This window comes from Drosophila navojoa, chromosome X (assembly GCF_054131105.1).
Source record: "Drosophila navojoa isolate 15081-1374.11 chromosome X, UAZ_NAV_1.0, whole genome shotgun sequence".
Lineage (NCBI taxonomy): Eukaryota > Metazoa > Arthropoda > Insecta > Diptera > Drosophilidae > Drosophila > Drosophila navojoa.
In genome coordinates this window covers 28,270,163-28,292,264 of record NC_142895.1, presented here as the reverse complement: position 1 = coordinate 28,292,264, position 22,102 = coordinate 28,270,163, and the positions used below count along the sequence as shown (strand labels likewise).

Genomic DNA, 22,102 nt, shown 5'->3' with positions numbered 1-22,102 from the left:
CTCTATGTCTCTCTGTGTGTGTGTGTGTGTGTGTGTGTGTGTCACTAGGGGGCAATCCCACAGAGGAAATTGTTGGATTGTCTGGGCTGACGTGTTGCTGCTGATGCTGATGCTGCTCCAGCTAGTTCTTCTGTTGCCATTTGAAAGTCAGAGCGCTTCAATTGCCCTTGTTGAAGTTATATCGTTTCATAGTTAAATAAATGAAAATGCATGGAGACACTCTATGCAAATACTCTAGGCGGAAAGTATCCATACATGCAATGTCAAAGCAATCTTCAGGACTCTGAGGACTGGGCTTCATCAGATTTTAGAAGTTGATGAATAAATCATTTCCTCCCTCAAGGAAGACTCCCCATGCAGCTGAGCAAGTCCGATTTCTGTGTTTCTATACCCAGCACAATGGGTAAGCAGAGTCTTTACGTGTAAGGCACTGAAGAAGGCTTGCCTAAGTTCACTGTTTCTCGATCGTTTTGTCTTGTCTCTCTCTCTCTCTCTCTCTCTCTCTCTCTCTCTCTCTGTGTTTGATCTGTCTTTTTAACCATCCGTCTGTTCGTTTTTGCCTGCTTCTCTCTGTCCTTTTCTTTCCGTTCGTCTTACGGTGCATCCTTTCAATCGTCCTTCTGTCATCCTTTCCGTCCATCTCTTCATCCTCTCTCTCTGTCCGCCGTTTCTTAAATCTAAATGCGCTATCTATAGAGCTATAGGCAGGCCATATGTATTTCTGACGGCTCAGATCAGAAGAACCTCACATCTTGGATATTCAGTCAGCTCGAGATCGAAATAGTTGCGTCGCCATTCAAACGAGGCAGCAAAAGTCATGCAAATCAACCGTAATTGGCATATTATTCCGTAAAGCTGGTCTGCGCTACGCCGTTGATTGCCTCAATTGTCTTGGCCAACAAATCAGCGCGTAATCGACAATTAAACAGTGACCTATGCGCTAATCACAGTGCAGAGTGAGACAAATTGCAGCTGGCATCGATGGATGCAAAAATTATCCACTGGCTGTTCATTTGGACTATGTCAGATTTGTTTATATTTGTCCGTTTGTTTTTATACCCTGAACCCATTGAAAATGGGAAATCAGGGTATAATGGTTTTGTTAAAATGTATGTAACAGGCAGAAGGAGGCGTGGCAGACCCCGCAAAGTATATATATTCTTGATCAGGGCGACGAGCTGAGTCGATTTAGCCCTGTCCGTCTGTCTGTCCGTCCGTCCGTCCGTATGTTTGAACGCGTCGATTTCAGAAGATACAAGAGCTAGAGACCTCAACTTTTTTTTAAAATGTCCGTAAATACAGCGCGGATATCGAGTTTATCACTAAAAAACGATAACTCATTCCGATACTTTTTTATCGATAAAAAACCTTATCGAAGATCACTTAAATAATTATATCTCCTACATCTTTCAAGCTAGAGTCTCCAAATTTAAAATGTATATTAAGACGCATGTCATACAATTTCGGTTTTTGTTAAAATTTACCCCCCACCCCTAAATCCACCCTCTCACCCTCATCTTTGTAAAAGTCGTATATCAAATACTAGAGACTTGTGCTTCGGTATACACATACATTTAAACATCATGATTACGTTCTGAAAGTTTCATTACGATCGTACGTCTAGAAATTAAATTATTCAACAAATAAGTTCTCATAATATCGCCAGCACTGCAGCGCAACCCAAGCGCAATAGGTTATAAATTTATATCTCCTACATTTTTAGAGCTATAGTCTCCAAATTTTAAAAATATATTCCAATGCATTTTATACAATTTCGGTTTTTGTTATATTTTGGATACCGGCTCCAAATTCAGAATCCCCAGTGAAGGTCAGATTCTAGTATAGCTAATTGTGAATGATTTGACATGTTTTTTTTTTAAAATGCCAAATATTCAATAGAATATGTAGATCATATGCTGAAAGTTTCATTAAATTCGGTTTAGTCAATCGACTTTAAAAAATAACAAAATGTTTGGCCAATTAACAAACGCACGTGCAGCAGCAACAGCAGTTTTCCTATACGTGTGCACACATACATTCAAACATCTTCTAGCACATTCTTAGAATCACATCAGCAGTTAGTTTCGTTTAGTTCTGCTAGATGGCGTTGCATCAGTGAATCTATTTCAGTTTTGACATTGTGAATAAGAACAGAGGAGTGGCGTCATGGTAGAGGGCGCGGCGCTTGATCGCGAGGTCTATGGTTCAAATCCTGCTGGGCGTATTGTAGTTTTCTTTTAATTGCTTCAAGATTTTTATATATTTGATTAAATTTCTCTTATATTTTTTCAAAAATCGAAATTGAAATTTTAACCATACTATATGTACGTTTTTATTAGTTTGGTTGTTCTTGCACATTCTTAAAGTCACATCAGCAGTTAGTTTGGCTTAGATTTGGTAGATGGCGCTGTAGCAGTGAATCTATTTCAGTTTTGACATTGAAAATTAGAACAGAAGGGTGGCGTCAAGGAAGAAAGCGCTGCGCTTGATCACGAGGACTCGGGTTCAAACCCAGAGCGTGTCGTAATTCTTTTTTTTAATTGTTTCAAAATTTTTATATATTTAATTAAATGAGTTTTCTATTTCATTTATATAAATAAATAAATACATCGAAATTGAAATTTGAACCATACTAAATGTGCTTTTCTATTAGTTTGGTTCAGGGTAGTATCTAGTCGAGCGCTCTCGACTAGAGTTTTCTTACTTGTTGTTGTTGCTTTTTTTGCGTTTGCAGATTTTGAAAGCGCAATTAAATTGTCCAATATGAAAGCAAAATTAGTCTGAAATAGACTCTAAATTCATAATTGTTTGGGCCATTAAATAATGCTGTGATTGTACGTGGACATTTTGACAGATAGCCAGGCATAGAGCCAGCCAGTCATAGCCGAGCGCATTTGAAGCGGGGATTACGCGGATTGGGCCAACACCCAAGCCACATGTCTGGTCCATTGCTCTAAAGCCAGCCGTGCAAACTGGTAGCAAGTGTGCCAACTTCCTTGCAATTGGTATCGGGCAAACTGGTTGCGCGGGTTTCCACTTCGACTTCGGCTTTAGTGGCATATAGACCCCAAGACCTGAATTTTCTCCAGCCTCCGTTCCAGCAGCAGTCGAAAAGTAAAAGGAAAATTTGCTGCCCAAGCTCGACTAACTTGTTGGACAACCAATTCCATTAAGTCACTCGCCTGCCTCAGCCACTCGGACAGCGCAGAGCAGCAGCCGCCAGCAGCATGAAAGGGCAGCAGGAGCACGCGACGTATACGTAATGTGAGCGCGTGCGCCGTCCCAAGCGAAAAATGCTACTTTTGGGCCGCTGAAGATCATTGCCATAACTCAGACACTCAAGCAGGAAGTGTTTAGCAAATATGCCCAATAAATGTCGAGCTCCATGTTGATGGGCAGCTCGTCTACAGTTCGCTTTATCCGAATTGTTGCCCGGCGCATTTATATGAATGCTAAAGTGTCAGGACTTTATGCATCTCAAATTTATGTCTAGTCTCTGACTTTTTACATCCATTTTCCTGATTGTATTATGCAACCACTATTAAAGTCTCTGCTACAACCCAAGTGGCAATTAGTCAGAGCCATTCTCCTGCCTTTATACCCATTCAAGCAGTAAAGAGGAGTATATTGGATTTGCCAAGCCGAAGGCCCCAGTTTAGCTAATATAATATTTTCTAGAGAATATTTGATTTATACCCCATCCGCCTGGCTGTCTATTCGTCTGTCCGTCGCATAGGTTAGAAACTGGAAATTTTGAACATTTACTTTTATGTACCTTCGCCTTATAAAGTGTCAGGATCTCCAGGATACGCTTTCAGTGAGGGTTTCAAATAGTGTTTCTTTCTGATAACGCTATTAGTCAAAATCCTTGAGTGGATATTTACCTTGACAACACTAGACCCTTCACATTTCGTCTATTTGCTCAAAGAGAGAATACGTTGAGATATCCCCTCATGAAAGATCATGTACGTGTTTCACTTATCCTTATCGTTTCTATCCCCATCTCTTTCTTTTCCGCCCACCTTCCATAGCGACGTATTATACAAAACATGTCCTCAAATCTTTCGCTATATATTATTAAAGTGGAGTAAGTAGAGTAGAAAATGTCTTTCTATTCAGGGCAACCCAGCCTCCATTCGCCTATTCCCATTTATATATGGATAAAGGAATTTAAGGTTTCGACTTACCTTTCCGTTACTTAGAGGAATTTGCAGAACATCCAGTTCCTGATTGCCAGCGGGCAATGGAAGAGGACTTGCGCTAATCAGGCAGACGGCGCTGCAGAGGATCAGCGCCAGAAAATGCTGTGTACTCGGCTGCCACATTTTGTTGTCGATAGCAAAGTGTAAAGGAGGATCTGTAATGGATAAGACAAGATAATAGATAGGGTAAGAATAGAGAAACTATCCGCAAATAAAAGCGAGTCTAAGAATATTTCAATTGAGTTCAATTAGTGGATGTGTCCATATACATGTGTATGCATATATATATATATGTGTGTGTGCGTGTGTTTGCATTGAATTATATTTGATGAATGTAAGTAAAAAATACAAAATATCTAGATTTGCCTCGACTTTGGCTACTTTTCCGTTTAGGGCCGGTGCAAGGTCTAACGCCTTGTTCACTGGCCTGTTTTTGTTGTTGCTGTAATTAGTGTGCAAGCAAATTGAGTGGCCAGGTTTTGATTCTTTCGCATGTCCGTTACACGTGCTCTGTCGTTTAAGTGGCTCGATTAGGCGTGTCGTTCGAGTGTGTGTCAAGTTTAAATATTGAACCTTTCTTGGGCAACACGTCGTATGAGTAATGCGCATTATGTGTGGAAAGTGTGCACAACAACAAGAGTAACAACAACAGTAACAGCAACAGCAACAACAACAACAACAACTGCAATAGCCAAGCAACAACAACAGTTAAAGCAATTTATAAATCACAACAACAACAATAGAAAACGCCGCAATAAGAATTATGTAATTTTATTTAGACAGCGCAGACGTCGGCAGAGGCGGCGACGGCGACGGCGACAGCGACGCCAACGGCGTTAAGCGAGTGGTGCTCCACTGTGTCTGTGTGTGTGTGTGTGTGTGTGAGCTTTAAACAGAGTTTTAAGAAATTCGCTGGAAATCAACAAAATGGAAAAACTAAACTTTTAAATACGCGATGGCGAAAGAGAAATAAAGATATTAAAATTGTAAGAAATGTGGCGAAAAGCTAATGGATATATCCCTAAAACTATAGCGTAATACGGAGCGGGAGACAGTCGCAATGCCATTTTAAACGATGCCTAATGATGATGGCGAATTGGCAACGCTAATTATAGAGATTGTGCACACTAATATATGACTAAATGTTGACAATGTCATAAAAGTAGGGAAATTTCAATCAAGGCGAGGGCGGGAGGAAGCGAGAGCTGACATTGAGATCAAAGTAAATATCGTACTGCCTCAGCTGCGGTTACTCAAACTGTCTATATGGCTGACTAAGGGCCTAGACCTTAGACTGGACGGCTTTAGTCATGCGCCTAGCAGGTGCACTTCAATCAATGCCCTTTTGGCGGTTTTATAGTGACCTTCGCAGCTCCACATCCGCCTCAGCACGCTGGATGGGATCCTCGCGAGCTCCGACTCATCTAGGCGGGAATTATGGGCCTCTGATTAGCTGGCCGACGGCCAACGGTCAGCGACTATTAAGTAGGGCGTAGCGCCAAGAGCCAAATGGAAGCGAAGCAAAGCAAGTGGGAAAGAGACAGACGCGAAAAGAGAGTGCGTGAGCGAGAGAGGGAGCAAAGCCGAAAGACGCTGGCCAGCGTAGAAAGGGAGAGTGAAGGTTGTCAACACCGCACGGCAGAGTCGGCGTGGAGTGTTAACTGCGAGAGCTGTCAGAAACCGGCAATAAACGACAACGGAGCCCGTTTGACGTCTCGGCCACAATGGTTATGTCATCTGGCAGCAAATTTTTAATGTATCTGCTTTTACTTTTTAGCCAAAGCCCCAATATTCATCTTTCTCTTCACTTTTTTATTTTTTTTTTTTGGCACATCAGCAGTTGACCAACTGTGTAGTTACTATTGCTAATTTAGCAACGATTACTATGCATATCTATCCATATATTTGATCTGATTGCGTTGCTCAGCTGGCATTGAAATGCCACTTAATACATATATTCATATATTCAAAACTGACCTACATATGCCGAACGCTGTAAATAGTCTATTAATGAATTGAATAAATACGAGCAAAGAGCCAAAGTGAATAAAAATCGAGCATGCTCGACTAGCAGCTACCGCCTGATTCGTTAGCGAGTGCCGCAGAGAGTGGGGTATCTATGAGTGCTACGCGCGATCTGTCAATCCTCGACGGACTTGAACATCTATTCAAAATCATAGAAATACAACTCAATTGTGGGCTACCCCTCGCTCTCTCACTCTGTTCAAGGGGTATAGCCTAACAAAAAAGAAATCCGTAAAGTCTGATTAGCGGCTGGCCCGAAGGTGATTTTGCAACAGGGCGTGGCTTGAATGACACGGACCCCAAAATGACGCTGCACACTGGTGTTACAGTGGCGCGATCTGCTGCTGCCTCTAATTAATGCCAAAGCCTCGACTTCCTGTCATTGTCCACGTACTCCACCTCGAAAAATTGTCTCTCTCTCTGCAATTAAAGCAGCAGCAGCAGCAGCGGTAGAGGCAGCAGCAGCGGTAGAGGCAGCAGTTGCGGTAGAGGCAGCAGCTGCTTCGCATTGACCAAACAATTTGTGTAATGATGCGATCGTGCCATGGCTAGAGTTTTGGGTCTTTGAAAGCCAGAGAAGCTGAGCTTGAACACTTTTTATTTTGATTCAATTGTCACTCTGCTCGAGCTTACATAAGAGCTAAGGCGATTCTTAGATTGAACAACTAAATGTGAATTTCAGTGAAGTCTCCAGTCTTCAAATTTGCCTGCTCCAATATGACTCTACAAGATCTAAGACAACTCTAAACCTATTCAATGGAAAATATCGAGTCTTAGGTCTTCAAATCTTTCATTTTGCATACCTCGGCTTAAATTGGATGCACTCTTATTATAGCGGTTCTTCTAATCTTTCAGCTTGCCTTCCTATATCTTTCGTATTTGAAATTTGCATAATAACATGCTAAATATATGCTATAGTATAACGCCTTTCGAGCTAAGAGATATGTTAATCAAAGATTATTTTGATCTCAAGGCCGCTGCTAGTTCCTGTCTATCTTAAATGATTGAAATAATAGATGATAGACAATAATAAAATTTCCAAATTGGTTACATGGGGAATCCCTTCTTTCTCTCTATCTCTTTCTCTCTCTCGTCTTTTTCTTTCTATTTATGTAAATATACACAGATTTTGTTATTGGAATGTCTATGCAAAATAGCTCTGCTCTCCTCTCTGTCGAAGCTCCTCTTGCCCCTCTTATCCGATACTCTCTATGCTCATCCCATCATAATAAACTCTTTAGAAGTCTCTGTTGCTTTTGGCAATTTGCTGGCATGAATAAACTTTTGTTATCGTATCGTATATCGTTTCTGGAATATCGTGTTTGTCTGTCTCTTGTCCGTTACGATCGTTTGTTCGTGCGTTCGTACTGCACAAGGTCTTATGATACCCTTTAATCCATTTGTATGGGCACGGCATAGGCCGAATACGAAAAAAAAAACAAAAAAAAAAAAAATGTAAAAAAAAAAACAGTTCAACACACGCGTAAATTTTGTTTCGGCTTTTCGATCAAAAAATATGCACAGCACAGAAAAAAAATGTAAACAAAAAAATCATTAAAAAAAACATAAAATAAAATAAATTTAAATATGCAAAAAGAGTAAATTTAATTAAATGAATTTCGTCATAAACTTTAGGCGTTTCTTCGGATTTGGCTTGGTTTTTTTTTTTTTTTTTTTGGATTTAGTTGTGCTTTGGTTCATGTATACGATACATGTATGTATGTATGATAGTATATATATATATATATATATACATATAAATAGATATGTATGTTGGGCGAAACTTGCGGAATTTGCGCTTGTTGTAACTATTTTCGGCTTGGCGGTTGTTTTTGTTGTTGTTGTTGTTGTTGCATTTGCATTAGCTGCAATGTTGCTGCTGCTGTTGTTGTTGTTGTTGCTTATTTGTTTTGTTTTACCTAGCTCAAGATTACGTTACGTTTATGTGTGTGTGTGTGTGTGTATGTGTGTGTGTGTGTATGCTAGTGTATGTATGTGTTAAGTATATCCTCACGTTTGGTGCGACGGCGACGGGTAGCAACGGCGGCGAGTACGTAAACGCTTTTCTTTCGCTTGTTGTTTAAATACAATACGATTTCAAACTTTGCTTTTTCTTTCTTTTTCAAATTTTTCAATGTGTATGTATATTGTTTTTTAGTTTTCTTTTCGTTTTTGATTAATATTTGGGACCTTTTTGCAACTGGCGCTGGCTATGCGGTCTTGGCTGGTGAGCTTGCAATTGATTACTAACGTGATTTTATCATACACTAGCGACTAAAGCTCGAACAAAGCGCTGAGCCGCCGCAAGTGACTGCGACGCCAGCAGCAAGCAGCACCGAGCAGCAGCAGCAGCAGCTGGCGGCAGCTCTGCTCAGCAGACGCTTGGAGGCGAGCAGCTGTTGCTGCTGCTGTTGTTGTTGCTGCTGTTGTTGCTGTTGCTGGTGGCCGCTGCTCGCGTTTCGGCGTCAGACGCTTAACGCCTTGACTGTGACGCTGCACTCAAAAAATTGAAAAACGAAAGTGAGTCAAAGCCGAAAAGCAGCAGCAGACGCCGTTGTCTGAGCAGCGCTTTGAGTGGAAGCTTTGAGTGGAATGTGAGCGAAGGCTTTGGGCCTGCATGGATCATTCGCGAATCTCTCTTTGGCCCGCTTGCCATCGGCCACCGCCACTCAGCCATTCAGGCACTTAGCGAGATTTCCGCTTTGCGGCTGCAACTGCGCACTTTGCTTCGCCTGACAGTCTGTCAGATGGTTAGTCGTAGGCTGTGGGCAGCAGGATTAGGCTTACACAATCTGCGCAGCTGCTGCCCATCTGCATTCGCATCTGCATCTGCGGCTCGTCTGCATCTCTTGCATTTTTATTGCACCTTTCGATTTGTAGTGCACTTAAGGCCCCAGCAAACTAGTTACTCAACCCATTGGTCTAAGCACTTTGAATAGCCGAATTCCGCATTCCGAGTGTCCAGTGCGGGACCTTTGCAGTCGCATCAGCTTCGATAATGTTATTAACTCTGGCCGAAGCGGCGAAACAGCTTTCGAGCAAGATTCTGTAGGAGTTTGCATAAATTATGAGCTATATACGAAAGGTATGCATATAATTATACGGGCTTTCAAGATGAGCTGTATATAATTAAAAATCAAAAACAATAGGTGCATAAAGTCCAAGTCGTTCTCCTTCACTCCCTCTCCCGCTATCTTCTCTTTCTCGAGAAGTTTTCGCAGCTTAACAAATCGCAGCTTGTTGTCTTAACATCTACTCAGCTCTTAAGCTGTGCTAAACTACGGCTTAGCAATAGTTACTAAATATATAAATAAATATGTATATGTATAAATCATTGCATGTTGCTACAAAAAGTGGAACAGTTTAATAGCCAAATGAATTGAAATGAATAATATAATTAACTCTATGGACTGTAGCTAAGCGGTCGAACAGGATTTATAACGACCCAAACAGTGCTTTCAAATTAACAATCTTAAATAGTTTTAACACACCTAAATGAGAATTTAAATGCACTCGGCATGAACTCTGGCTGGCCGAATAGGAGAGACTCTATACTCCAAAGTCAGTTGGAATCAAATTTAATTTAGGAATATTGTTATTATCTATCTTTCGGGGTCGACAGCTCTTGTTTTTTTTGATTGAAGAATGAACAAAATTTAAGTTATTTTAAGCTTGGCCGTTTCATCTTTAAAGTTTTTCCGCCTCTGTCGCTTAGACTATGAGGCACACATAAAAAAAATGTTTACCCTTTGCAACCAGCACATATTTCAAGTTGAAGATTTCATGACAAAAAAGTAGTTGCGGCCAATCCCAGAAACAGAAACAGAAACAGCCACATAAACATATCATGAGCCGCATAATCTTGGCTTTTTATCTGATTTGGGGTTACTCCATTCATAATTTTCATGCTTCAAGACTCCAGCCACAATAGCGAAACAAACTCAGCCTGTATGGCTAATGGAATATTGCACCATAGTAATATCTAGTGCAGCTATTCAGTGTCTGATCAGATTACACAAATATTATTTGCTTGATTTACAAATCGTGCAAATTGTACAGCCAAAATTATTATAGAGTATCAGGGTTTTATTTGATTAAAATGGGAAAATATAATTAAATGTGAAGTAGAAAACCTGCGAGGACAATGATTATAGGGCTAGTAAATCGATTTTGAAAGATTGACTTTATTTCTTAAACTTAAATTCAGAATAACTGTTCATTAAAACATTTTTAATTTTTTAATATACAGCAAAAATCTTGTTTTTTCCCCCATAAAATATACAAATTATAGTAAATCTATTGTCATTTTTTATGTATTGTGGCAGTGTAAAGTGAGATGGCAAATCCTACAAGTATCCAATCGCTAGTCAGTAGTACCCGACTGGGAGGCACCTCCCATTCAGCCTAGAGCAGCTGTCTCTGTAAGCATAAATCTATCGAAATCACACATTCGCGTACTGCGCACTTTGTAAAGCGGCTACGCTTGGCCTGCATTATGAATGTTCTATGGGAAATTAATAGTTAATTAATTGACTTGATTAACTTTTGTTCGAGATGCAGTCTCCTGGTGCAAGCTCCGAGTACAATAATGACGTATAATGATGGCGTGTGAGTCTTAAATTGGTTGGAGTGGGAGAACACATCTAAATTATAAAATTCATATTTAGAATCCGCGTATTCATTACAAGAGTCTACATACCTAATGTAGACAGTCAGATAAACTAATTCGTTACCTTGATTGAAAGTGCCTGCCACGCCTACCTACCTGCCTCTTACATACTTTTTCACAAATTTCATTTGTGGGACTTACATTTTTAACATTATCGATTTTTTTATGATAGTAGATAGATATCTTATCGATATATCGGTTCATGCATAGTGTTGGGTAATATTGATTGAGTGAGATGTTATTTAACACTAATATCGCGTGTGGTCCTGACGGGGCTGCCAGTTGGTTGCGATAGATGTATTCAAACGTGCTAGTGAAGAATCGGACAGTTGATTAGCAAGAGGAAGAAGGGCTCCACAAAATTATCTAATCTGGAGAAATATCCGACATGTATATATGTATATACATACATACATAATATGATTTTTATTTCTATATATTTATTTTGATTCGTTAAGCAAAAGTTCTTTCAGTTGAGTTTGTTTGTGAAGCTGCCAAATGCAAAGCCATATAAATACTAATTGATTAAATTGTCCTTCGAAATGCTGCATATATTTTAAATGCGGATGTGCTTCTTTGAAGTCGACATCATTTAAGTCTATTAAAGACGCAATGCCTCATCAAATTATCACGAGTTTGGTCATCTCGGAAGAAGGACTCACATAAGTTTTCATAGAGTTTTCATTCACAGGATAGGTAAATTAGCAAGCTTCCTTATGCTGATATGCAAATGCAGGGGATGCGGCAGTCGTGGCAGTGCGGGTCCGAAACCAAACTCAACAGTCACGTAACGAAAACGTAACGCGCGCTAAAGTTCATTTGGTGTTTGCACCTTGAACCCGCTGAAAAGTTGTCGGCAGAGGCATATGTTTTGTTGCTTATATTTTTACTTTGCAAATGAATAAAATATATACTCGTATCATGATGAAAACATATCTCATTCATATTTATATAAAATGGTATAATATGTAATACAAATAAATTTTATTTATCCAATAGTCATACACTGAAAAAGAAAGAGTTTCCCTTTTCTTCATTCCAACTTGAATCAATGAACAAACGAAAGGATATCAATATTCTTTCCTCTAGTTACAGCTCGTCTCTGGCTGCATGGTATTTGCTAGTCGGGCAGCCTCAGCCTCTCTGCTCTGCTACTAGTTTGCATTTAATGCCATTTCGATTTGGCAGCGAATGGAGACCGCGACTAATTTCATAATTCTGCGCATATGCAAAGCACAGGCTGTGACTAAATATTCGTCAATCTTTTGTCTGCGTGCGTGTATATGTGTGCGTGTGTGTGTGAAAATCTAATTCACCTTAAACCGATTTCAAACACATGCAACATTTGTGGGTCGACTCAAACTGCGACTCGTTTGAGTTGCGTTTCGGATTCGGATTGAGATTCGGATTTATTTTTGCTCTCGCCTGCCTTCATTTTGTAATCGTACAGCGTCAAGATAGTTTATCTGCGCTATGCTGAGCTGCGCTGCCCTGCCTGCGCTGTTGCTGTTGCTGTTGCCAAGCGCGCGGCCCATGCGGCGTATGCGTAATTTGTAGTTTTCCATGCATATCTTGAAAACAAGCGGCTGTTCTGTGTCGTTAACCCAAACCAGCGACATGAGCAAATTTTGTGACTGTGGCCAGTGTATCTACCTCAACTGGTTATCCTTCAGACCATGCACACACACACATGTACAGAGAGACAACCTGTTGCCGAAGGTAAAGAGCTGCTCGCACTGTGATCTCTTGTCAGAGTCGCTTTTCATTCAAAGCCAATCAAATAAACTCAGAAAGAGAATTAGCCAAAATCGATCTTGATGTCGCTCGCTTTAATTTAGCTACTTATTCATTTAGTTTTTTTTTTTTTTCATTTTTCTTTCGACATATCGACTGCCTTATGTAGATGCGATAGTCAACTTCCGCTTTGTGACAACGCCACAACTCGAAGTCGGCCATTTTGTCGCTCTGCACTTAATCGAGTTCTGAATTGAAAAGTTGTTCGTTCAAGCTGGCGGAAAGTTTAATATGTGCATGTGGATAAGGGATTTGAATGAGTTGTTATGCTGGGAACGGAACAAGGAATGAGATAATTCTCCTCTCTCCTGCAGCCATCGATCATCGATCATTATGGTATTAGAGATTAAGCGAATGCTTTCATACTTCGTAGACTCCAAATATGTATGAGGACATTAGAGTCCCCGATTCGCCTTCACCTGCAATACAACGGCTATAGAGCCTGATTGGGGTTACATGGGTTACAGGCTATAACAGGCTCACAGAGTAATTTGACGGCTTGTTGCTGGGGCAGGGCTGTCATTTGGGTGATTGGCACATACGTCCACGTACCAGTTTTGGACCCGGTTAGGAGCCCGCCGCACTCAACTATGCGAGCTACATCAAATTGAATATCAGCCGACTAACGTTGTCAAGAGGTGTGAAAGAAATATCGCACAACTGATTCAGTGGGGCGTGCCGCACTAGAAGGCACTCATGAATTACGGAGTAGCCTAGGTCTGAAACTCTTCAGTATACTAAATAGGCAAATTGACCTCACGCACTTCTGCCTTAAATTGCCTTCTCCCACAATCAAGGCAAAATTAACTAATTTTGATGATGCAGATCAACAAATGAAAGGAGCGAAATTTATTGTTTACTAGGTTTTTAGATTTTAGAGGGCTTATGAAGGGTAATATTGATTTAGCCGATCTAGTTCGATCTCTTTTTTTTTTTTAAGTTGTCGCGCAACATTTGTATTATTATCTTCATTGGGTCCACAAGTCCAAGTCGCCGGTTCGTCGAGTCGGCGACATTGCACGGCTCTTGCTGAGCGCTTGGGGTCAGCTGCGAGCGTCAACTAATTAGACTGGCCAAGAATAGCTAAGTGACTTGCGAAATCTGGTTTCGCTGTGGCCTGTCTGACTTTGATTGAAATGATTTGTTAGGAAAAAATTCAATTACAAATCTCCCAATGAGTCGGCGTTTATGTTTTTTTTTTTTTTTTGCTGCTCTTTTTTATTGGGGTAAATTGTGAAACTAATAATTTAATTTTAAATCATGGATGTATAATAGAACCTAAGCAGATAAAACTACGACCAATCCATGAGTTAAGCATATACAATTATAGAAAGAGTTTAAATATAACAGCAAATATTTAATTTTCGGTCGAAATATTATGTCTAATTTAAATCTGAAATTAAAATTTATACATTAGACGAATCATAAATGGATGTTAATATAAAATGTCCTTTCAATATTTTTATCTTAGCTGATTTTTGGCTAGATAAGCAGGACTATTGCAAATGGCGTGTGGGCGATCCTAAAACTTTTGTTGATTAATATGGTTCAGTCGGAGATATAATAAAGTAACATTCAACAATAGAGCATCAGCTTGCTAGAAAACTCCGCTGCAGAAGAAGCCGGAAAGGACTCCTGTCGGATCGCTTGATATGAATACCAACTCTATAAGCCTGGTCGACATTCACAAATAAGTCTAGTGCAACTCAATGCCAACTATAATTATAATAATTATCCATATCTTTATATATCTATAATCATCTGAATATGTCTGCACTGTTAAGTCAGCTTGGCCTTAGGGCGTGTGGCCTGATGGCAAAATCGGCAATTGGCCATTTAATGCACACTGTCCAGAAACCTGAACAGTCAGGGCCTATAGCATTAAGAGTGCGCGGACATTATTATGAATTTGTTCATGCATAGATATTCAAAGGCGATTTGAGAGACGAGATTGAATCACACACACAACCAGTGCAATTAAACGCTATAAACCTTCCAGATTTTATGCTCTTTTGGCAGCCCTTTGGGGCAGCCATGAGATATGGCGCCACACGTGACTGACCACGATGTCAGCACCTGCTGTGTCTATGTATGTATATGTCTCTGTATGCACGTATGTATGTATATATGAGCTGAATGTGCTTCGTAAGCATGAAACAGGCGAAACCAGGTCCACGTATCTCTAGCCAAATAGAAGCTGGAATACCTAAGGATTTTAGCTCGTCTGTGCTTCAAATTTGACTTGAAACACGCATATATCGTAATATATAGATTTGAACATGCCTATTCAGCTGATCAATTGAAGCGCCGTTTTTCATAGGGTATCACAGCATTGGCTGCTCTCAATTTTGAGATTGCAGCAATTTGCCAAACAATTATCAACTGAGCTCAGGTTTTATGGGTATTACACATCAGTTGGCAATATGTTCTTGTCTCGCTGTCTCTGTCTCTGTATCTGTGTGTGTGTGTGTGTGTGTGGCCCCGCTCTAATTCCGGCCTCAGCTCAAAGTTCGCTTATCAATACGACACTAAATGCAATCATAAATTGCTCAGAGCAGTGCAAAGTTTATAGTTATTTTGCCAATAAAATTATAAGTTTTTTGTTTCTGTTTTCATATTATGTATTGCTGTTATTTTGCTTTGGCTTTTGGTTTTATGACTTTTTTGCTTTTTGATTTTGATTTTGATTTTTTTGTTTTTTTTTTTTTTTGTCAAGCTGCATTGCAGCGTGCTGCTTGGGTTTGCCAAGCTTCGGCGACTAATGAAAACAAAGTCAAACGATTTGGCAAGGTTATTATTTCTTGCACAAAGATATGTGTTAACGCACACACACGCACACATTCACACACTAGTTCAGGCCAAGTCAAGCCAGCGGCTGGCGGCCTTCAGGCTGGCTTTTGCCTGTTTGTTAATTGATTTCGCTAAAATTATTTTTCCTATTTGGTATCCAGCGTCATCGATCGACGTTTGCTACGCTCTGCCGATTCCAGAAAAATCTGAAGCTTGAAGCTAATATTGCATGAGAGATTTCACATCTTTGACGACAAAAAAGATCTGAGCGAAGCAGGAGATATTAGAGCTGCAAGAAGTTGAGTTGAGATCTTGAATCCTCCATCACTGCAAGGGTATTTAATATTCGGTGTTGTTAAGCTAAATTACCTGCTGAGTTAACTGTATCATTACAGTGGGACTGCGGCGGAAAATTTCACATACTTTTATTTGTTTTTCGTTCGTTTGATACTCGTGCACGTGGGGGAAATTTCCTACGAGTGTTTGCGCGATGACGAATCCTCTGTTCGATCGTCTCTCAGCTGCTGTCATAGCTGAGTTGTTGATCTAGAAATTGTGAATGTATTTGTACTTGTATTACTATTTATACCTAACATTTGTATATATATATATGCGCTTTTATCTATGTCTCATTAACTGAATTTCATATCTATATGTATTAATTTTTGTATCTGAATACATATAAATATAGATCAGCTAGATGTTGTTCTAGCAGAGTTGTTGATCTGGAAATTTAGCACTATAGTGTATTTGTACCGGAATCCGTCTTACTTGTTGTATCTGTATCTATCTTCTCATATGAATCTGTTTGTTTCTCTAACTGAAACTTGAATTCTATCTCTGTGTATTAGTTTTTGTATTTGAATACGTATATTTCAATCTAGATCGGTATGTCAATGTGCATTGGCACATCTGCACATGTCTTATGTATATATTTATAACTGAAGCTTAACCTCTTCCTATATCATTATATAAATATTTGCATTCATATATTTCTATTTACTTTTGTATCTGAACATACATTATATTCAAATCCAAATTTGCATTTTTACCTATATCTCCATTCCAATTTTCACATATTAACCTGTTGAAATCGTTCAAAATATGAGCTTATGCTATAATATAATTCAGCTTATGCTATAATATAATTTTGACTAATGTGCATTTTCCATGCCAAGTAACGAATAAAATAGATCTTGTATGAGGAATATTTTGTACTTATTTGCATCATTTCCTAGATCATCTCTTTGCTTCATACTAAGGTAATTCCCTGTAAATGATAGCTGGTATTTTTATGATCGAACGACTAAAAGCCCTTAAGGTCATGTGCATTTGGCTGGGCAGGTCTCATTCAGCGTGGCTAAAAACTAGTTTACCTACTCGCCCTTTAATGGATATCTCCGCACTTACACTTCACGCTCAGAGATTGAAATCTGTAGCTTCAATGACAAGCCAGATCGACGCGTCGCCGCCTGTAAGTACGAAGCTGTTATCTTTGTGTGGCCCGCGATTTGTGCGGCTCGGCAATGTCAAGTGCCGATGCCGACGCTGATTGCTCACAACCGTGACTTCGCCACGCTATTTCCGCTTCCGCCTTTGACGGCGGAAAGCCCAATAACAATTTGAGCTTACAATGGTTTTTTGTTTTGTATTACCTGTGTGCTTACCTACACAAAAAAAAGAAATCATATCAAATCTCATTGTTGTACATATGTTTATTCCAGCTGATTTATTTACTATAATGATGTATAGTTGATTGAGACTGTTAGACCGTTAAATAAAAACAACACCACATTTGCCGAATTCAAGATTGAAACTGAACTGTTTGTTTTAAAATGCTTAAAAACCTAGCTCTTATGTACCTAACAGAGATTCTTAAAACTACTTCCAGTCACTGGAAGGATGCATTTCCCATACAAACAAGTGCACAGATGTTTATTTAAGTGTCTTTTTTTTAGATCGCTAGGCCCAGGCTCACGTTAGATTTACATACATATGTATATTAGTCGCTGCATTCGTCGCTGCAACTAAGGGATGATATATTTATTACTTGTGTCGGATAACGCGCAGGTTATCGAGTAATGTCTCTATTATTATGTATATGACATGTTCATGTTTGAACAGAGGCAATTGAGAGATTTTTGTAAAGATCAAATAACTGATCATCTATGTATATGTATTTTAATGTGATAACTAAGTATATTTCGTTTCTGGATTGCATATGTTCCCCTACATTATAAGGCTGTCATAAACTGGAACTCTTCCTTACTTTAAATTCAAGCTCAGTCTGTTAGTTAGGCTTCAGTTAGGCTTTGTTGAGACCCCAGATGAAATAGTTAGGCTCGTCCAAATACGTCGGTCATATGCTTTTGAAATGTAACATTTTCGAAAGGCCAGAAATCTGGTTTGAAAACAATAAATAATAATCAACAGTTTTGTTTTCAAATACTCAAATGTAGAATCAATTCGCCGTTAGCCTTAACTCTGGCTCCTTCAGATAGTCAAGACCAAATTTTGAGATTGCAACGAAGAAGATCTGACTGTAATTCTGAGTAATTCTAAGTTTCTTAGTGTATTCCGCAATTTATTTATTCATAGAAAGATTTATTATTACGTCTACGAGATGTGGATTCATTATATCCCGAACTCATTAAAAACGAGAAAGCAGGGTATTTTGCTTTTGTGAAAATGTATGTATGACGCAAAAGGGGCTTGGCAGAAAGTATACATATATGTATATACCGTATAAAATATACATATTCTTGGTCAGGATGAGCATGCTTATGTGTGTAGATGCATGATGTACGCATAAAAAGAAAGGATTGATTGAAATTCAGCTCTTGGCAGGGCTTAGGGGATCTCGTAGTCGACTAGTCCCGACGAGAGCAATCTTACTTGCATTTATACCCTGAAATCAGGGTATATTGCTTTTGTTAAATTTAGGCAACGGACAGAAGGAGGTGTGGCAGACCCCACAAAGTATATGTATTCTTGAACAGGCGAGCTGAGTAGATTAAGCCTTGTCCGTCTACCCGTCTGTGCGTCTGTATATCTGTCCGTAGTATGAGCGTGTTGGTCTCAGAAAATATAACGATTAAGAACTTTAAAAGGAAGAAAAGAAACGAAGCATTGATGAAAGCAAGGATTTAGGGAATCTCGTAGTCGACTAGTCCCGACTTATAGATTACTATGGCTCGTTTTTAATTTGTAGCATTTGTTTGGCAGCTCTGTGGATGAGATTGCGACAGATGCAGATCATACAATTAGTGTCATATACATGCATACATGTATGTTATTTATGTAGATTGATTGACAGCCAAACACTAATTGTTGGGTCTCTTTTTATAGACCAGACGTTGACTGGCAGTGGCTACAGTCTAATGACCGGCTATCGGGGCGACATATTAAGATGGCTGCCATAAGTAGATGCGCTGGCTCGTTTACTGCAGGCCAAGAGGTGACTTGGAGCGGAGACAGTCGCAGCCAGCGTATAATTGCGATATTTGAGCTCACGTTTGAGCGGAGTATCGCGCAATGCTGACACTTCTAGAATTGCTCTGCCCTCTGTACACCCGCCCGATCAGTTATAAGAATATCCTAAGCAATCTCCGATGTTGTTCGTACTCCAATAATAATTACTTACTTGAGGAAATTTGCATACCTTGATGCAGTTGGGCAATCGAATGTGGACATGGATCACTGGACAGCAAAAGACATAACAGATATAGAAATATAATGCTTATATCTATATCTCAGTTATGTCTTATGTGTATATATGTATGTGTATATCTGTTGCTTTATCCATACACGATTACCCAATGTAATAAATTGTGCAGTGAAGCGAGGGTGGGTGGAGTTTAAGAAGAGGCGGAGGAGGCGCTGGCACGCCCACATGCGACTAAGCGGAAAACCATTTAGCTTGCAGAGCCATAGCGATCGAGGGATCGGATCGGAGCGCAACGGATGACATCCACGATGGACAGTTCGGTCATATATAAAGTGCAGAGAACAGCTGGGCGTTGTTTTAGTGAAGCGACCAAGCCATGAACAACACGGGGCAGCTGCAGGCGCTGCTGCTGTTGGTTTTGCTTATCTGCGCCTGCTCCTGGAGCAGCACCAGCGCCCGGCCTGGCGGAGTGAAGCTGCAAGCGCAATTGGTGCGCGCGATCAGTGCCTATAGGAGGCTGGAGCGCAGCCTGCCGCCGGAGGAGCTGCGCGCCTTGACGGGGCTGGGACTGCTGAACGGTGCCCGCCAGACCAAGGAGCAAATGGAGCAGCATCTGGTACAGGCCATCAAGGAGCTGCTGCGGCAGACCGCGGCCGAGCCGGACAACGACATATTGCCAAGGATCGATGCGATCGAGCAGCAAATGTCCCGCGATCAGCAAGCCCTCAAAATCCTGGGCAGCGTCATGGACGTGTTGTGCGATGATAAGGACGAGCAGCAGTTCCGTCGGGAAGTTCACAGCGTGCTCAAGGAGCAACAGCAGCAACAGCAGCTGCAGCTCCAGGCGCTGCTCAGCGAGGAGCAGCAGGAGGTGGGCAGGCGACTGGGGCAGCTGCGTTGCCACATACTGGAGCAGGTGCCTCAGATGAAGACGGAGCTGGACACGAAAATAGAGCGCACCCTGCACTACCTGCTGAAGCATGCCACAGCCGGCGGCCCACTGGACAGGGCGAGTCACAAGGTCCTACACAAGCGGGCAGTCGACGAGGCGAAGAGCCCCGATAACATAAGGGACCAGATCGAGGCTATGCTTCAGGACAAGGCCAAATTGATGGAGGTGAGCTGCCTTCGTGCTGAGTTCAATGGGATATACGCTAATTGCGAACCTTTTTCAGGACGACTTCCGGGAGAACTTGGTGGTGCAGCATTTCGAGAAGAGCGATGAGGGCAATAACGCAGCGCAGTCGGAAAACGAATTTGATGAGCTGGAAAACGCTGTGAGTGTCGCTAGTTTAGTGATAGCTAGTTTTATGGTGTGACTAACTTGAATAAGCTCACTAGTCTACTGAACCTGACTAGCCAGATATGATTATTATAGGAAAATTCAATTCAGCAGATAACCTTCTGTAAAGAACCCACATTTGCTTCGTGCCATCCCATAGTCGTTCAGGTCTTAGCTTTACTGGCTAACAAAACTAATTGTAGGCAAAAACGAATCAGGGTCTGAAATGTCTTTTTGTGAGCCACGCGACAATTAATCGAACTAAAAGCCTCCATCTCTGATGAAGAGTTGAATAATTCCTCATTAATGCGCGTATAAAGTCGCGGAATATTACAGCTAAAGCCAAAATCCCAACCAATGCCAAGCAGGAGGATGACGTCGGCTCGGCAGAACTCGGCGGCGACGATGACGGCCCGGGCGGAGGCGGCGGTGGGGGCGGCGGCCTCGTTGGCCTCATCGGCAGCCTTAGTGGCGTGAGTACACGATTAATACTGCAATCCATACGATTAATGCCAACATCTCTTGTTCCGTGCAGGGCGAGGGCGGCTCGGATGTGGGCGCCCTGATTGGCGCACTCACGGGCCTCGTTTCGACGCTCTTCGGCGTAAGCTTTGGCAACGGAGGGGTGCAGGGGCAGCTCGCTTATGCTCAAGTTTCTTTTTCTCTTCCTGCTACAGCCGGGCGGCCTGGACATCGAGTCGCTGATCAGCACGGCGACATCGCTAATCTCCGGCCTGCTGGCGGGCAACAAGAACTTTGGCACGGTCCTGGGCCAGTACGTGGGCACGGCCTTCGATGGTCTGTCTGGGGGAGGCGGTGCGGTATGTGTCGCGGCGCGCTCTCCATGATCCCACTCTAACGACCGTTTCCTTTGCGCCTTGCAGATAAACAATGGACAGTTTCTGGGCAACTTTGTGGGAACCGTTCTGGCCTCGTTGAGCGCAGTACTTAAGCCTTTTTATGTTCTTTGTTTTGTGTTTGTGCTACTAACATTGACGAGTTGAGGGATTGTGAGTGAATCGTGTTGGCTACAGCTGCGTTCTGGTTGTCTTTGCAGGATCCCGACGACGAAGGACCCCCGCAGCCACTCACATTTACCAAAAACTTCCTGAGCGCCTTCCTGGAGTCGAAATTGCGACCGCCCGAGGCGTCGGAGGAGCGTCACGGCAGCGCTGAGCTGCCGCGCCAGAAGAAAAAGGAAGCCCAAGGCTCGGGTGGCTTCGACTCCAACGGGTTCATCAAGCAGATCGCCTCGCACCTGGTCAGCAGTGCTCTGGGCCTGCTGCTGAATGCGTCGTTGGGTGCCTCGGGCGGGGCGTCGCATGCATCCACGGGTCTCTTTGCCAGCAGCAGCCATCACATGAAGCCAGCCGAGGGCCGATCGTGGACGGAAGTCTAGGCCAGTCCCATCTACACTTAACGCATTAAAAACAATTGTTTTTTTTTTTTGTATGTATTTTGTTTAAGTAGTTCATAAGAAATAAAGAGTTAGGTCCGCCGATAGATTTGCATGGTTGTCGTAATCGTGTTGATAAGGCAATACCGTAAAGTAAATAGTCGCTCACTTGGGCAGCCAAGAAAGCGTAAAGCACTATTCGAGCAGAAGATAGATGTGTTTTGCCTGGGCTCTTAGCTGGCATGGGATGTGCGTAAGCCGTGACGACTTGCAGCTT

General features: G+C 41.4%; 2 protein-coding genes across 5 annotated transcripts in view; one reads left to right on the top strand and one right to left on the bottom strand.

Moving 5' to 3' along the window:
* LOC108657503 (uncharacterized) overlaps nucleotides 1–8,480 on the bottom strand; it is a 25,597-nt gene extending 17,117 nt beyond the window's left edge. For 2 of the 3 annotated variants that reach the window (XM_018110133.3, XM_018110137.3), the window contains exons 1-2: nucleotides 8,242–8,480; nucleotides 4,188–4,357 (exon numbers count right to left, since the gene is read on the bottom strand). In XM_018110133.3, the coding sequence (XP_017965622.1) occupies nucleotides 4,188–4,325 (138 nt within the window). In that variant the 5' untranslated portion in view covers nucleotides 4,326–4,357; nucleotides 8,242–8,480. Of the gene's footprint in view, nucleotides 1–4,187; nucleotides 4,358–8,241 lie in introns of those variants that run through there. The other variant, XM_089262984.1, reaches the window with a different exon arrangement.
* LOC108657506 (uncharacterized) overlaps nucleotides 1–22,102 on the top strand; it is a 25,947-nt gene extending 3,845 nt beyond the window's left edge. Inside the window, exons 2-8 of one of the 2 annotated variants that reach the window (XM_089262981.1) lie at nucleotides 19,399–20,264; nucleotides 20,323–20,424; nucleotides 20,750–20,902; nucleotides 20,965–21,033; nucleotides 21,107–21,250; nucleotides 21,314–21,373; nucleotides 21,487–22,102. In XM_089262981.1, coding sequence (XP_089119107.1) covers nucleotides 19,524–20,264; nucleotides 20,323–20,424; nucleotides 20,750–20,902; nucleotides 20,965–21,033; nucleotides 21,107–21,250; nucleotides 21,314–21,373; nucleotides 21,487–21,828 — 1,611 coding nt within the window. In that variant the 5' untranslated portion in view covers nucleotides 19,399–19,523 and the 3' untranslated portion in view covers nucleotides 21,829–22,102. Of the gene's footprint in view, nucleotides 1–18,833; nucleotides 20,265–20,322; nucleotides 20,425–20,749; nucleotides 20,903–20,964; nucleotides 21,034–21,106; nucleotides 21,251–21,313; nucleotides 21,374–21,486 lie in introns of both variants that reach the window. The other variant, XM_089262980.1, reaches the window with a different exon arrangement.